The sequence below is a fragment of the Aedes aegypti genome, chromosome 2, assembly GCF_002204515.2.
Source record: "Aedes aegypti strain LVP_AGWG chromosome 2, AaegL5.0 Primary Assembly, whole genome shotgun sequence".
Classification (NCBI taxonomy): domain Eukaryota; kingdom Metazoa; phylum Arthropoda; class Insecta; order Diptera; family Culicidae; genus Aedes; species Aedes aegypti.
The window spans coordinates 419,126,845-419,143,599 of NC_035108.1; the positions used below are offsets into that span (position 1 = coordinate 419,126,845).

General features: G+C 37.6%; 2 protein-coding genes and 1 long non-coding RNA gene across 5 annotated transcripts; 1 reads left to right on the top strand and 2 right to left on the bottom strand.

Annotated features, from left to right (window-relative positions):
• Positions 1-629: 629 nt before the first annotated feature.
• On the bottom strand, positions 630-16,470 carry LOC23687717 (probable cytochrome P450 6a14). Of its 3 annotated transcripts, none has more exons than XM_021847446.1 (3): positions 4,096-4,506; positions 2,066-3,167; positions 630-2,003 (listed from the first exon to the last, which is right to left on the bottom strand). In XM_021847446.1, the coding sequence occupies exons 2-3, from the start codon at positions 3,129-3,131 to the stop codon at positions 1,588-1,590; spliced, it is 1,482 nt and encodes a 493-aa protein (XP_021703138.1). In that variant the 5' UTR covers positions 3,132-3,167; positions 4,096-4,506; the 3' UTR covers positions 630-1,587. The 3 variants fall into 3 exon arrangements, with proteins under 3 accessions (XP_021703138.1, XP_011492959.1, XP_021703139.1); XM_011494657.2 differs by lacking the exon at positions 4,096-4,506 and adding an exon at positions 16,426-16,470 and having other exon boundaries at positions 1,579-2,003; positions 2,066-3,158; XM_021847447.1 differs by having other exon boundaries at positions 1,579-2,003; positions 2,066-3,169; positions 4,069-4,508.
• On the top strand, positions 4,879-16,102 carry LOC110677024. Its single transcript, XR_002500903.1, has 3 exons — positions 4,879-5,003; positions 5,062-5,149; positions 15,928-16,102. It is a non-coding gene; the product is annotated as an uncharacterized LOC110677024 (long non-coding RNA).
• Positions 14,625-16,429, bottom strand: LOC5571538 (cytochrome P450 6a8). The gene is made up of 2 exons (XM_001653633.3): positions 15,333-16,429; positions 14,625-15,270 (listed from the first exon to the last, which is right to left on the bottom strand). Exons 1-2 carry the CDS (start codon positions 16,396-16,398, stop codon positions 14,855-14,857), a joined length of 1,482 nt encoding a protein of 493 aa, XP_001653683.1. The 5' UTR covers positions 16,399-16,429; the 3' UTR covers positions 14,625-14,854.
• Positions 16,471-16,755: the final 285 nt, after the last annotated feature.

Genomic DNA, 16,755 nt, shown 5'->3' on the forward strand with positions numbered 1-16,755 from the left:
AGGATACCTAAAAAAAAAACCACCAAGGATCAATTATGGGCATTTTAAAAATGGTTTTGTTAAAACAGCCATCTAAATGTTCCTGTATATTTTATAAGTTATTTTTAAGAGATGTATCTTAGAAATGCATGGATCATTAAAGATCTCCTTCAGAGATTTCTCTAAAAATTCTTTCATATATTCTTCCTATTGGGAAAAATTTCTTAGACATTAAATTGGAGGTTTTCCATTATATACTTCTTTCTGGGAATCTGTCAGAATTTCACAAGACGTTTAACAAGATTGTTTTTCATGAATTGATTTTTTTGAGGATTGAGTTTGAGATCTCCTGGAATTTATCTACAAACAACTCTATGAATTTTGGAGTATTGTTTCCAAAGCTTCCCTCATACATTAATTTGAAATATCCAGGACATTTTTTATGAAATTCCTTTAAATATTTTCACAAGTAACACAAGTAAAATAGAACACCCCATGTATTGACATTTATCATTTTTAAACACATGACTTTATAAGAGGATGCAACATTATTTTAAAGTTGCTCCATACTACTTCTTATAGAAAAATTCGGATCAGAGTTTATGCATGAAGATAAACACCAGCAGGAAGAAATAAAAGAACACTTGAAGAAGTTTTGAGTAGTTTCGTTTAATGAACGTATTTGATATGGTCAAATTCTTAAGGGAATACGTTGAGGAATTCCAAACGGTCTTCAGGAGACACTAGTGACTCTACCTGTAAATCCTGTTTCTTCCATAATGTCTAGAATTTTTTATACATTCTTATACATTCTATAATGTGTAGTATCAAACATTATTTCATGTATTATGCAAAAATTTCTATAATCAAAGATTCCTCTTCTAAAAATTCTTCGTTAAAGAATTCAAACTTATGTATTCTTTCAATTTCTATCAATCCTGAAAATGGGTTTTATCCCGTTAGGCCGAATGCCGTTAGGCCGAAAGGGTCGTTAGGCCAAAAGGGTCATTATGCCGAAGATGGCTGATAGTTCTAATGAACCGTTAGGTCGAATGGGTAATTAACCGGGATAGGTCAGGTTAATTTGCATAATCTAGAATCCGCCTGATGAATGTTCAGGTCGAATAGTTTATTAGTTGTTAGATTTGGATAATTTGCATTACCTAGAAGCCCCCAATAACCGTTGTGAAATTAACTAGAAAGAACATCCTTTGATTAAAAGAAGGAAAAAACACTGCTGCATGTGTTAGCCATTTGAAATAGTAGTATGTAAATGATCAAATGTTATTTCGGCCTAACGGCATTCGGCTTAATGGCTTTCAGCCTAACGAAATTCTGCCTAACGACCTACACCCGAAAATGTGCAGGCATTATCCAAGATTCACTGGATATTTGAAACCGATTTTCGTTCCATTGATGTGTCTTTCTATGTACGTCTTTGTATGTACAACAGGGTCATACTACGTTTCCTCGAATGTCATGTCTTAAAACGCCAGTTCCCTAAATTCCCATGCCACTCCCCCACTGTTCTTACGTTAATAACGACTACACTAGTAACTGTTATACGGTTCCAATTAATGTTTGATCAAATAATGTATATTCTTCCCCTTAGATTTTCTCGACATTCAGCCAAAGTCCCTCTTTGGGCGAAAGAATAAAGTTTTGAGGTTGAAACTCCATTTCAGTGCACGTTTTGGGCCCAGGCGAAAAGCGAAGATTTTTCAGCATCAGTGCCAAACCAATGCGAGCTTGCATCATTCCGAACCGCAATCCGATGCAGACTCGTGGCCCTTCGCCAAATGGTGTCCATGCGAAGGCGTGCCTTTTGTTGACCTCTTCAGGAGTGAACCGTGTTGGGTCGAATTTCTCCGGCTCTGGGAAGATGTCTTCATCGTGGTGAATCGCGTAGACCGGAATCATCGTAAAAGTTCCAGCTGGAAGAATCGTATCCGTTTCGGGAACGTGGTAGTCTTTGGAAACCACACGGAAATGCATCGGAACCGGTGGATACAGGCGAAGGGTTTCTGAAGTATGAGACAGTATGAACATGGAATTTCTTATAATGAAATTTAATGCAGATGTATACCGTTGATGATTTGATCGATGTACGTCATTTCCATTATAGCTTCGTAGCTCATCACACCGTTATACTTTTCCAGCACTTCTTGGACGCATTTTCTTCCCTCTTCTTGAATATCCGGATTACGTGAAAGCTCATGCAAGGCCCATGTCATGGTAGTTGAAGACGTTTCAAAACCAGCAATGAAGAAAACATACGCTTGTGCTGCTATTTCATTGATCGTAAGACTTTCAGATCCTTCAGTTTTATCATCCAGCATTGCGATCAACAGATCCATGAAATCGTTGCGCCTAACGTTGTTCTTCATTCGATATTCGACGGTGCTCTTTACGACGTCCATGAAGAACTCGGAAACGTCGGGTAGAATTTCGGTTACTCTTAAAAACCGTGCCAATCCAGGAGCGGTCATTTTAAAAGCATCTTTCAAGGCATTACGTGGTGCTTCAAAATGTTTGCGACCCATCTCCCGGAACTTCGAATTCGGTTCCTTCATCGAGTTGCACTCTATTCCAAATGCACACGTGCCGATCATATCTGTCGTAAATCGTGCCAATAAATCCCGCATTTCCAATTCGTTTCCATCTTCTACTTTTTCTTCTAGATATTCGCTGAATTGCTTCCCCGCGGCAACCATCGTTGGATACATCATCTTCATTTTACCGGACGTGAAGGTGGGTGAAATTTTCGCTCTCAAGCTCCTCCATTTAGCTCCCTCCAGACTGAACAGATGCGCGGAAAGAGGATCGTCTCTCTCGTTGTAGTATATGCCGCGATTTTGAAAGTATTGAAAATCCTTCACCAAGATACGCTTTATCAGGTCCAAATCCAGCGGAATGGCGATTGGTTTGATGAACATGATCACTCCGGTCAACGGATACTGGCCTTTGAACTGCTTGTACCATCGCAAAAAGTGCTTTGCCGGATGGATTGTCTTATCCAATAGTTCGAAGCTCGCTGGTATGTGCGGTACATTACGGTCCTTGAAAAAGCGTATTTGTCTCCGAAGAAGGTGCGAAGCGTATGCTATCAGAAGAACTAAGATCGTTAATAGCGTTATCGTGATGACTTCCATGTTCGACCGAAGGTTTTGGATCACTAACTGGGTACACGCTAAGGAAATAAAATACTAAATAAGTTAAATACCATTCTAAAACCGTATTTGGTCTATTCACTCATTGGAATGAATTAAAAAGGAATATGCATTGCTAGTATAAACGCTTTTTATATATGACCGTGCTTATCACGGGAATAATCCATTGGGCTGATAAAGAAGGAAAATTCAATGAATTTCATAAAAACTGATTTCATTTTGTTTTGAAAATATGAAAACAAAACAACAAAATTAAAAGTGAAACTAAATGATATATATATATTTTTTTATATTTTATTGTAATAGCTTTTTGCTGACGCGACATGAGCGTCATCCCGTCGCTATTTATAAAACTTTAATTTTTTTATCATGGTATGAAGGTGGTGAGAACGCTGCAACTTATTCTATCTGTCCACTAGGACTCGAGCTAGTTCCGCGCCATTCGCATTATCTGCTTAGTTCTGTTAGTTCAGAAAATCCCGTTGGCAATTTTTCCGCTGATGTTCGTCATTTCACTCCAGATCCAACGGCCGGAAGTTTTGGGTGGGATTCTAAATGAACAAAAATGTCGCAATAAAAGCAGTCACGGAGCCGCTGAGTGAAAGAAAACTTACCGATAGCAACACATTCTCGCTCCCAAATAACTATTTATTATTTTATTACGTTTTTCTCGTGAAAACAGTTATTAATTTTGTGAGGCACGATCACCGAGCTTGAGGACACACAAAAATAAAATGTCTGAATCGAATTCGGTTTCGTTAAGTCCCGGAGTGAAATCAGGCGCGCAATATGCAGTGAAAATGATAAATTTCCAAAAAGATTAGGAATGCTTAAAATATATTACTACAGTGTATATCATTTATTCGCAACAATGAATAAAGTTGTGTAAACATAAATAAATAATATTTATTATACTAACTAGAGTTTTCAATTTTCTCCGTGTACAGTTTAAGTTAAGCGATACAATATCGAAACAGATTAGGTCCTATCGCAACGAAGAACCAAACGTGACTGGATGCTATCCGGTCGAAGATTAGTTTGCTTGAATTGATTTGAATGTGTGTTCATATCTACGCCTCACGGCTCTCCATCCATAAGCCGTACTGTTACTTCCAAACAAACATTGATGGCAATTTATTTGCCAAACACTTTCAGTCCACTCATACTGTGCCGCGAGACACAGAAAAGGACAGATTATCGCGATTCTAATAAAAATCAACCGCCAAATATCTTATCTCAGCTGCTATCGGTTATCTCTTTGGAGATAGTACTGTTACTATTACGCTGACTATACTGGAATGAGAAAACATAATCAAACAAACATCAAATAAGATTTTTGATACGATTTGTTTTAATTATATCAATATGTTGGTGCAGTTAGGCGCGACCTATCTTATAAGATATAAATCATACATTTTTTCCAATTGGAATAGCGCAACAGTTCAACATGAATGTTTTTCATTCATCAACGTAATTCATTCCGATTGGAACGATGCTGGTGTAAGCCACGAAACGCACACAGTGCTACTTTGTTTACAAGAAATGAACCTTTTCAATACATTCCAAAGGAGCACGGCTTTGACCAGAAGATCGAAGGCAGATGTAGGGAGCCGGATCCTATTCTAGGCACTTTTGATTCACTTCGGCAGTAGGGTTTTTTGAAAGATACTGAGCTCATATTTGGCCACAATATGCGTCGTATGGAAGTGCTTCTTAGTGCAAAGTTTCAGACAAATTGGCCGAGAAAAACCCCCCATGCCAAAGTGAATCATGGAAGTGCCCAAGTAGCTCTGCACCCTAATTAGTTTTTTTTCTGGAGTGATGACTAAAGCTGGTAGTAATGTTGTTTGAGAGGTAATTCATAATCATTTATCATCTTAGTGTCGTGTGCGATTGTTAAATCTGCTTTTAGGATTGCTATTCGGCGTATGAATGAGCGGAAATTGCGATTTTGATCTCGACATCTTGGGCATCTTCAATTTGCTCCTCTAAGGACAAAGGTATGTATAATATCAAGCGTAGTATAATTCATAGAAGATTCCTAATTAGGGAAGCGTTTTTTTCAAGTAATGATAAATCTCCGATTACTGCTCGATTGAGGTATCCACATTTAAAACTTCATCTGTTGTGTAAGTGGGAAGCTGACAATTATGACGATGCACATTTCGTGATTGCAGATACAAACGAAAACCATGTTTTTTTTTCTCACAGAAACTTAGGTTGCCTCTCTTTGTTTCTGAATGTACCTTCACTTTTCTTTTAATATGGGTTGCATTCAGAGACACTGATGAATTTCAATATATCATGAGCATGAGCATGATTGACCGCCCGCAGTTGCTACTCCGTTATTGCAAGAACAGCTGTACTTACACAGGGAACCAACAGACACTACTCGGGATCAGTAGCATCCTCAATGTGTAAGTACTGGTGCTTTCATTATTATAATAAACAATGCCGGCGCCGGCTGCGTCCGAATGCAGGTCAATTTGGGAATGGGAGGGAAATGTTGACGTGTTACTTGCTTTATGGAAGCCGAGGAGTCCTCTGCACTTCCACAAGAAAACACTGGGAGTTTGGATATGGGAAAGGATTCGTTCTGGTAAACGATAAACATATAATTCGAAATGAATACGTGAGCATATACACGGATGACCGACACTGATAGTGCGGTTACTACGCAAACCGGACACAAAACTGATTTCGTTGCTCGCTCGACAGGAGCATACAACAGGTTCAACGTATCAAACACTACTGACGCGATCCGGACACAATTGATCCGGATTCCGTCGCTCGCCCACAAAGGAGCATGCAACAGATTCAACGGATCCAACACTACTGACGCTTTTGTTTGTTGTTTTTTTTTACCGGCAAACTTCGTTTTTTCTTCCGCGCAGCGCAAACCGGACACAATTGATCCGGATCCCGTTGCTAACCCACAAAGGAGTATGCAACAGATTCAACGGATCCAACACTACTCACTGATGAATTTCAATATATCAGATGATAAAGTCTATTCACTGATTCAAAAATAAGATCTACACGCGTCATTTTGTTTTTGAATTGGATATGGAATATTTACGGACAGAAATTATCATCATTCGTATTTATTTATACCGTGCTGACAAAATTATCCATGTATTTTCAGTGTGAGTTTTGAAAAATGTTTCATCTTTAAGGTGAAGACCTGTTCACTTTTTGAAAAAAATTGTCCAAATATCCGTGCCACATAAAATTTTGAACTTATTTATCGAAACAAGTTATCTGTCCAAAAATGAGCCAATTTGGTAAAGTTTTAGAGGTGTATCAAATCAATTTTGTGTTTTTTTGGACCTTTCCATCGAAATTCGTTCCGGAAACCCAAAACTATAATGAAATTTATTCAAATATACCACTAGCCTGTTGCTAAGATAATAATCTATTACTTTTCCGAAGACACTAGGGTGTTTAGACCGCTTCTTCATTACACTTTTAACGTAACTAGTCAAAAAATCTCGAAAAAAGAGCAATATATTTTTCAGGTTTACCATATAAATTGCTATAAAAATCTTATTATATTTTGTATCTAATTCAACTATCTATTTCATCCAAGTTTTACGAACATATCGTTCATACATCATTTTCATGTGGGAATTAGTTTTCACTGCGAAATAATTAAAAGTGTATCACTCTATACCCTAAAATCGCATAGGGTTGCCAACACAGTCATACAACCATACAGTCCATCATCATCGGCTCAAAGTAGAGTTGATGGTAAGGTTTGGGCCTGAGTATCAGAAGATCCATGGTTCAAGTACAATAAACTTTTTTATTCGCATAAGGGGGCGTCCACAAATTACGTAACGCTATAGGGGGAGGGGGGGAGTAGGCTCAAGCGTTACGGCTCATACAAAAAATTGAAATTTTTCATACAAAAAGCGTTACGGACGGGGGGGAGGGGGTCGAAATTTTCCAAATTTCGCGTTACGTAATAAATGGACGCTGCCTAATCAAAGGTAATCGTAGCTTATCATCACTACATAATTAGTAAAGGAACATTACCACTGGTATTTTATTATTTTTAGTAACGCATGTCGAACATACGCTAGCCCGGCTCTATGGCAGGCCCGAATTTATAATTCATTGAAGCGGGTACGTGAAATTCCCTCCCCTAAAGGTGATGATCTCAAAATCTAGATTCAATTTGGAATGGAGTAGAAAATTTGGTTGAGCACATGATTCTAGCTGATCCACGGCAACATATCAGTAACCGAATGCTGTTGCAGGAGATGGTGGACAGACTACCAACTAACATGAAACTACAGTGGTCGTCCCACAAACGGATGTATCAGACGTTTGATTTTAGAGAATTTAATGGTTGCGTGATAAACCTGGCGACGATAACAAGTTACGTTCCTCTTCACATGGATCAAGCGCAGTTGAGTTCCAGCAGGTTGGGGAAGCCGAAAAAGGAGAAAATGTTCAAAAAGAAGCTGTTCGTGCATCAACAAATTCCACCGACCTCTGGATCAAAACATATCAACTCTACAAGCCAAAAGGAACCAGCTGAAGTATTTTTCTAAAGCCTTGTACGTACCGCAGCATACAGCTTAATCTGGATGAACGCTGGAAAGTGATTAGGCAAAAAGGACTTTGCCGAATCTGTTTGATCCCACATCGCATTTGAAAATTTCCGAATGCGTCATCATCCTTTGCTGTTCTGAGGCCCATCGCTCCTCAGTCGCCTTCTTCGGCCGTCAGAAATGTGTTTAGTTCTGCGCACCTCTAAGAGGAGTGAACCAGCATCGTACTGAAAATCTAAATAAATCTAATAGTTATAAATTATAAACCATCGCAATAAAGACCAATGGCTAATTACGCCCACATGTTGTTCAAATCTTCTTAACAATCTTTACATTCGACATGTTTTACTCAAAATACCAATGGTAATGTTTTTTCACTAACTAGTGATGATAAGCTACTATTAACTTTGATTATGCAAAAAAAGTTTATTGTTTTATAACCGTGGATCTTCAGATCCTCAGGCACAAACCTTACCATCAACTCTGTTTTGAGCCAATGCACAGTGGTCCAGGAATCAGTTTTACGCTGAAAGATGCATTTTGAGCTTTAGAATGAAACATTAGACAAAAATGGTCTTCTACAAAGTTGTTTGTATTAGTTAAGTCCTTTGTTTGGTGTTATTGAAAATTAGGGTGGACCACATTTTCATAGAAATTGTGTAACTAACTTTCTTATTTGTAGAAATTATATTATACATGCTTCAGCAAAGTTATAGACCATTCAATTTCAAGCAACTTTGCCAAAAAAAGTTTTTTTATATCTCTTAAATTGACCGATTTAGAGCTTTTTTCCTGCAGTGACATAGGGTGGTCCGAACAAAACTTGTTTTCTGGCTCTAGAGTTTTCAATTCAAATTTCTCATCAAAGTAGTCTATGAAACACTTTTAGAGTTTTAAAAAATGCGTTATTTGGTGAGTGAAGAAACTCGCTATCTCCTTCCATTTAGAAGTTATTGTTATTTTTCTCTCAAAAACATGCCTACTTTGATTGTGAATATCTCTGATTGGGGCAAACATAAAAAATATCTTTTGACGGCATTCAAAAGACAAAATAAAATTGTATATTATATCAAAATATTACAAATGTGTTATTTGTGTAACTTTAATAAAATGCCTTGAAAAACAAAGGTTTTTAAGCAGAAAAACTTTAATAACTTTTGAACTAAAATAGATATCATCAATATTTTTGCATGAAAATTTGCGTTTTGTTAAGTTCTTAAATTCGTTCATAGACCGCTTTGACGAGAAATCTGAAATAAGAAAGATAGGGCTCTAAAACTATTTTGAAGATTTTCATGGTATGTATTTCTTTATTATTTTACATTTTGAGCATGAAAATGAAATTTTAGACAAAAATGATCTTCTACAAAATTGTTTCTTAAAATGTAAGCTTCCAAACTGTGTCATTTGAAACTAGGGTGGTCCACAATATCACACATATCATATAAACAACTTTTTTATTTGCAAAAATACTGATATATGCTCTTAGGCAAAGCGGTAGAACTTGAAATTTTGATCAACTTTGCCAAAAAAAGTTTTTCTGTAGCTCAAAATTTGACCAATCTAGAGCATTTTTTCCTAATCATCGCAGGGTGGTCCAACAAAAATAAGTTTTAAAACTCTAGTTTTTTCAATATTATTTTCTCGTCAAAGTCGTCTATGAACGGCTTTTAGAACTTAACAAAACGCAAATTTTCATGCAAAAAGATTGTTAATATCTATTTTAGTTCAAAAGTTATTAAAGTTTTTGTGATAAAAAATGTTTAACTTTCAAGACGTTTTATTAGAGTTACAAAAATAACACATCTGTAATTTTTTGATATAATATACAATTTTATTTTGTCGTTTGAACGCCGTCAAAAGATATTTTTTATGTTTGCCCCAATCAGAGAAATTCACAATTAAAGTAGACATGTTTTTGGAAGAAAAACAATAATAACTCCTCAACGGAAGGAGCTAGCGAGTTTCTTCACTCACCAAATTACGAATTTTTCAAAGCTCTAAAAGTGTTTCATAGACTACTTTGATGAGAAACTTGAATTGAAAACTCTAGAGCCATAAAACAAGTTTTGTTCGGACCACCCTATGTCACCGTAGGAAAAAAGCTCTAAATCGGTCAATTTAAGAGATACAAAAAAACTTTTTTTAGCAAAGTTGCTTGAAATTGAATGGTCTACAACTTTGCTGAAGCATGTATAATATAATTTCTATAAATAAGAAAGTTAGTTTAATCATTTCTATGAAAATGTGGTCCACCCTAATTTTCAATAAAACCAAACAAAGGGCTCAACTAATACAAACAACTTTGTAGAAGACCGTTTTTGTCTAATGTTTCATTCTAAAGCTCAGAATGCATCTTTCCGCGTAAAACTGATTCCTGGACCATAGTGCAATGATGATGGACTGTATGGTTCAAAGACATGACGTCTAAATCATGGGTAACTGTGGTTTTCATAGAGTGCATTCGTGTTGGCAACCCTATGCGATTTTAGGGTATAGAGTGATACACTTTCAATTATTTCGTAGTGAAAATTAATTCCTACATGAAAATGATGTATGAATGATATGTTCGTAACACTTCGATGAAACAGATAGTTGAATTGGATACAAAATATAATAAGATTTTTATCCGAATTTATATGGCAAACTTAAATAATATATTGCTTTTTTCAAGATTTTTTGACTAATTACGTTGAAAGCTTAATTAAGAAGCGGTCAAAATACCCTAGTGTCTTTGACAAAGTCATATATTATTATCTTAGCAGCAGGCTAGTGGTATATTCGAATAAATTTCAATGATATTTTTGGGTTTCAGGAACGAATTTCGATGAAAAGGTCCAAAAAACACAAAATTGATTTGATACACCTCTAAAACTTTATCAAATGGGCTCAATTTTGGACAGATAACTTGTTTTGATAAATAATTTCGGAATTTGATGTGGCAATGGTACCTTAGAAAAAGTGAACAGGTCTAGTGAAGATGTATCGAAGCCAAACCTCGATTTTACAAAAGTTTAAATTTAAAGTATCTGATAACCTTTTGTACTGAAAATTTAACTCACTGGTCATTCGTTGATGGTGACCAATCCATAAAATTTTCAGCGCGAACGGATGTCAGGTTCTCTAAATTTGTGCTCTTAAAAATTCGAGGTTTTGCTTCGATGTATCTCCACCTTAAGTAAAAAGTTAGTAACTAAAATTCAAGAAACGATTTCTTCAAAATGCCTAGGAAGTAAGAATAACCCATTCTATTTCTAATGCGTCATAAAGTGTTTCATTTAGACGTGTCATCACAGATATATGGACACGTACGTTCTTTAGGGGGTGAACCCAAACAGTTACAAGGTGTTAGTTCAAGAAGTTTATCAAAATGGAGAAACAAAGTGAGGTTTGAATTAGTACAGTTTGTTTTGATACGAGGAGATTCTGCCCAACAAACCAATCAGTGACCAAAATGTGAGAGAAATGATTGTGTTGATAGTTCTGATGAGTTTTAGCAAAAGCAGGACCAGATAGTCGTAGCGGTAAATAGTTAGAAATGGTTTCTCACCGGCATTGGATTTTTCTCACAATCTATGCGAGATAATATTGGAAGTGATGCATTCGATTCACGTCCAGATATGCTCATATGCGCCACACTTCCGAAGTAGGGTATCTAGAAAAGATTCCGAGAAAAATTTAACTTCGACGAATTGCATTTTCTCATGATTGATTTAGTTCACAATAAAGATAGTCTCTTTTTTAAGCAATTTCACCTGGTGCTTAACTTTTTAACAGGTGCTTTGGGAAAAAATATGATAAATTGAGCGTATTCGTAGTTCTTTTGTCTAAAATTCATGCCGATTGCACACAGAGAAACTGTTTTTACGATTATTCTTCTGAACACAGCTGCACAAGATACATTTCATTTCCCGTAGTCTCGATACTCAACTGCACTTGAATTTCACGTTCAAGTGGCTCTTATCAAGTTGATATTTCTAACCGCTAGTTTTAGTTGTAAGATTAGGATAATTTGCATTACCTAGAAGCCCACAATAACCGTTGTGATATTAACTAGAAAGAAAATCCTTTGATTAAAAGAAGGAAAAAACACTGCTGCATTTGTTAGCCATTTGAAATAGTAGTATGTAAATGATCAAATGTTATTTCGGCCTAACGGCATTCGGCCTAACGAAATTCTGCCTAACGACCTACACCCAAAAATGTACAGGCATTATCCAAAATTCACTGGATATTTGAAACCGATTTTCGTTCCATTGATGTGTCTTTCTATGTACGTCTTTGTATGTACAACAGGGTCATACTACGTTTCCTCGAATGTCATGTCTTAAAACGCCAGTTCCTGAAATTCCCATGCCATACCCCAGTGGTCACCAAAGTGCGGCCCGCGGGCCGCATGCGGCCTGCCGAAGCATTTTGTGCGGCCCGCGGACGATTTTGAGAATGTTGAAAAATGCGGCCCGCGGAAGATTTTGGAAACATTATAACTCTCATAATGGAGAAAATAAATAACATAATTATCATATCTGTATATATTGAAGAACTGCGTTGATGGAATAATAAGCCAGTTATATATGTATGTAACGATTAACCTTCCGGTCGTAGCGCATTTGACCACCACTAGAAGCACCGCACTGATGCTGTGTACGAAGAGCGTATTTGCTTCACCCATGTTGTACAAAATACATCAGCACGACTTCTGAACTGTGGATCATTAACAGTTGTGATGTGTGTGATGAATGATTTGAAGTTGCGTTATTGTAGTAGTGAAGCAAGTGTATGATTGCTTCCACATTCTATCAACTTTCATCATACACACCAATATACTCAAGTATTCATTCTTGTCTCGCGTTATTCACAAGCCATCGTCATTTCATTCAACTTCGTTGTTTCGCTTGGACGCGTATTTTCTGTGTTCCGTAGACTCGTGACTCGATCGAAAAATGGCTGCTAGCAGTGCCAGTGGTACGAAAAGAAAAATTTCTGATGAAAAGCGAGTGTTCCAAGATAAGTGGACGGAAATGTATTTTTTTACTTTGGTGAAAGATAATCCGATTTGTTTAGTTTGCAATGAAAGCATAGCAGTGATCAAGGAATTTAATATAAAGCGGCATTTTGATACAAAGCATGCATCCAAGTTCGAAAATCTTTCGGGTAACCTGCGTGCCGATAAGTTGAGAGAGCTGCAGAGGCAAATGATTCATCAGCACAGTGTGTTTAAAAAGCAAAACTCTGAAAGTGAATCTTTGGTGAAGGCAAGCTACGTTATATCTGAAAAAATAGCGCGGTCATCGAAATCATTTATGGAAGGAGAATTTATAAAGGAGTGCTTGGTATCGGTGGCTGAGATATTGTGTCCTAACCAAAAGAAAGTGTTTGAAAAAATCAGCCTCTCCGCTCCAACCGTAACGAGGCGAATCGAAGAAATTGGCGAAGAATTTGAAAGCCGTTTGAAAGAAAAGGCTGGGCAATTCGTTTTCTACTCGGTAGCACTTGATGAGAGCACTGATATAAGTGACACTGCTCAGCTGGCAATATTTGTCCGTGGAATCGACGAGAAATTCAACATTACTGAGGAGTTGGCGGCGCTTTTCCCTATGAAAGGCACCACGAAAAGAGTTGATATTTTTAATGCTTTGGATTCAACTCTTGATAGGTATGGGTTGAAGCTGATTAATCTTACAGGTAAATCTTATTTAAAAATAGTTTATTACAATAATCATTCGGGTCGTTCTTAAAAATGCAGGAGCTGTAACGGATGGCGCCCCAGCCATGATGGGAAAAAATGAAGGTGCGGTGGCTTATTTACGAAAAAGGGCCAAACTGGTAGGAAACGGGGATTTCCTCCAATATCATTGCATCATACATCAAGAAAACTTATGTGCTAAAAATATCAGCTTGAAAAATGTTATGAGTGATGTTGTGAAAAGCGTAAATTTCATTCGGGCTCATGGACTTAATCACCGTGAGTTTCAAGAGTTTTTGGATGAAGTTGGTGCCGAGTATCGTGATGTACCGTATTTCACAGAAGTTCGCTGGCTGAGTAGAGGTAAAGTGCTCAAACGGGTTTTCGACTTGAAAGATGAAATCAAACGTTTTATGGAGATGAAAGGAAAACAGGTTGAGTTCTTCGATAACACAATCTGGATGTCGGATTTCGCGTTTTTGACAGACATATCGATACATTTGAACGAATTGAATGTTAAACTTCAGGGTAAACAAATTTTCGTCCATGAATTGTTGCAGCACGTGAGAGCTTTCGAAACAAAATTGCGTTTATGGGAGATTCAATTGGGAAAACGTGATTTTTCGCACTTCAACTGTATGTCCAACTGCTCAATTACAGATACCAAAAAATACGTTGATATGATAGTGACACTCAGAGAAGAGTTTAAAAATCGCTTCAATGATATCAAGGCAAATAAGATAAGTTTGAAAATCATGTCTATGCCATGGGGAGTTGACGTAGAAACGGTTCCAAGTAGTTTACAGCTCGAATTAATAGAACTTCAAACAAACACTATCCTGGAAGATGTTTTTAAGAAAACGAATTTGCTTGAGTTTTATTCCAAGTACATTACCGTTGATGAGTTTCCTGAACTACGGAAACATGCGTTGAAAATGTTGTCCCTTTTTGCTACTACATATTGTTGCGAACAGCTGTTTTCAAACATGAAAAATGTTAAGTCAAAAGCAAGAAACCGTTTGACAGACCAACATTTGGAGAATTTGCTAAGAATATCTTCCTCGAATCTAACTATTGACATTGACAAGCTTGCTAAGGGAAAACATGTACAAGAAAAGTAATGATACAAATGCAAAAAATGTGTAGTTACCTTTGTATATATAATTGTAACGAATCAAAGTGGACAATTTTGTAGCATTGAAAACTGTATGATAAAAACCTGTAATAAAATAATGAAATCTAAAAAAATCTGTATTTATTCCAAATCACCAAAAATGTGTTTGAAAAAAATGAACGTCTCGAAAAAATATTATGCGGCCCGCAAAGTCATTCTGAAAATATACTTTGGCCCCCAGGGGTCAAAGTGCTGAGGACCACTGCCATATCCCCACTGTTCTTACGTTAATAACAACTACACTAGTAACTGTTATACGGTTCCAATTAATGTTTGATTCTTCCCCTTAGATTTTCTCGACATTCAGCCAAAGTCCCTCTTTGGGCGAAAGAATAAAGTTTTGAGGTTGAAACTCCATTTCAGTGCACGTTTTGGGCCCTGGCGAAAAGCGAAGATTTTTCAGCATCAGTGCCAAACCAATGCGAGCTTGCATCATCCCGAACCGCAATCCGATGCAGACACGTGGCCCTTCGCCAAATGGTGTCCATGCGAAGGCGTGCCTTTTGTTGACCTCTTCAGGAGTGAACCGTGTTGGGTCGAATTTCTCCGGCTCTGGGAAGATGTCTTCATCGTGGTGAATCGCGTAGACCGGAATCATCGTAAAAGTGCCAGCTGGAAGAATCGTATCCGTTTCTGGAACGTGGTAGTCTTTGGAAACCACACGGAAATGCATCGGAACCGGTGGATACAGGCGAAGGGTTTCTGAAGTATGAGACAGTATGAACATGGAAAATCTTGTAATAAAATTTAATGCAGATTTATACCGTTGATAATTTGATCGATGTACGTCATTTCCATTATAGCTTCGTAGCTCATCACACCGTTATACTTTTCCAGCACTTCTTGGACGCATTTTCTTCCCTCTTCTTGAATATCCGGATTACGTGAAAGCTCATGCAAGGCCCATGTCATGGTAGTTGAAGATGTTTCGAAACCAGCAATGAAGAACACATACGCTTGTGCTGCTATTTCGCTTATTGTAAGACTTTCAGATCCTTCAGTTTTATCGTCCAGCATAGCGATCAGCAGATCCATGAAATCGTTTCGCCTTACGTTGTTCTTCATTCGATATTCGACGGTGCTCTTAACGACGTCCATAAAGAATTCGGAAACGTCGGGTAGAATTTCGGTTACTCTTAAAAACCGTGCCAATCCAGGAGCGGTCATTTTAAATGCATCTTTCAAGACATTACGTGGTGCTTCAAAATGTTTGCGACCCATCTCCCGGAACTTTGAATTCGGTTCCTTCATCGAGTTGCACTCTATTCCAAATGCACACGTGCCGATCATATCTGTCGTAAATCGTGCCAATAAATCCCGCATTTCCAATTCGTTTCCATCTCCTACTTTTTCTTCTAGATATTCGCTGAATTGCTTCCCCGCGGCAACCATCGTTGGATACATCATCTTCATTTTACCGGACGTGAAAGTGGGTGAAATTTTCGCTCTCAAATTCCTCCATTTGGCTCCCTCCAGACTGAACAGATGCGCGGAAAGAGGATCGTCTCTCTCGTTGTAGTATATGCCGCGATTTTGAAAGTATTGAAAATCCTTCACCAAGATACGCTTTATCAGCTCCAAATCCAGCGGAATGACGATTGGTTTGATGAACATGAACACTCCGCTCAACGGATACTGGCCTTTGAACTGCTTGTACCATCGCAGAAAGTGCATTGCCGGATGGATTGTCTTATCCAACCGTTCGAAACTCGCTGGTTTGTACGGTACATTACGGTCCTTGAAAAAGTGTATTTGTCTCCGAAGAAGGTGCAAAACGTATATTAGCAGAAGAATTAAAATCGTTAACAGTGTTATCGTGATGACTTCCATGTTCGACCGAAGGTTTTGGATCACTAACTGGGTTCAATTTGAATTCAGCGATACAATATCGAAACAGATTAGGTCCTATCGCAACGAAGAACCAAATGTGACTGGATGCTATCCGGTCGAAGATTAGTTTGCTTGAATTGGTTTGAATGTGTGTTCATATCTACGCCTCAGGCTCTCCATCCAAAAGCCGCACTGTTACTTCCAAACAAAAATTGATGGCAATTTATTTGCCAAACACATTCAGTCCACTCATACTGTGCCGCGAGACACAGAAAAGGACAGATTATCGCGATTCTAATAAAAATCAACCGCCAAATATCTTATCTCAGCTGCTATCGGTTATCTCTTTGGAGATAG

Bases quoted from the DNA above. Each gene is read 5' to 3' on its own strand.
- LOC23687717 (XM_021847446.1), bottom strand. From the start codon at position 3,131: ATGGAAGTCATCACGATAACGCTATTAACGATCTTAGTTCTTCTGATA. The intron at 2,004-2,065 runs GTATACATCTGC...CTCATACTTCAG, and splicing joins CATCGATCAAATCATCAACG to AAACCCTTCGCCTGTATCCA.
- LOC5571538 (XM_001653633.3), bottom strand. From the start codon at position 16,398: ATGGAAGTCATCACGATAACACTGTTAACGATTTTAATTCTTCTGCTA. The intron at 15,271-15,332 runs GTATAAATCTGC...CTCATACTTCAG, and splicing joins CATCGATCAAATTATCAACG to AAACCCTTCGCCTGTATCCA.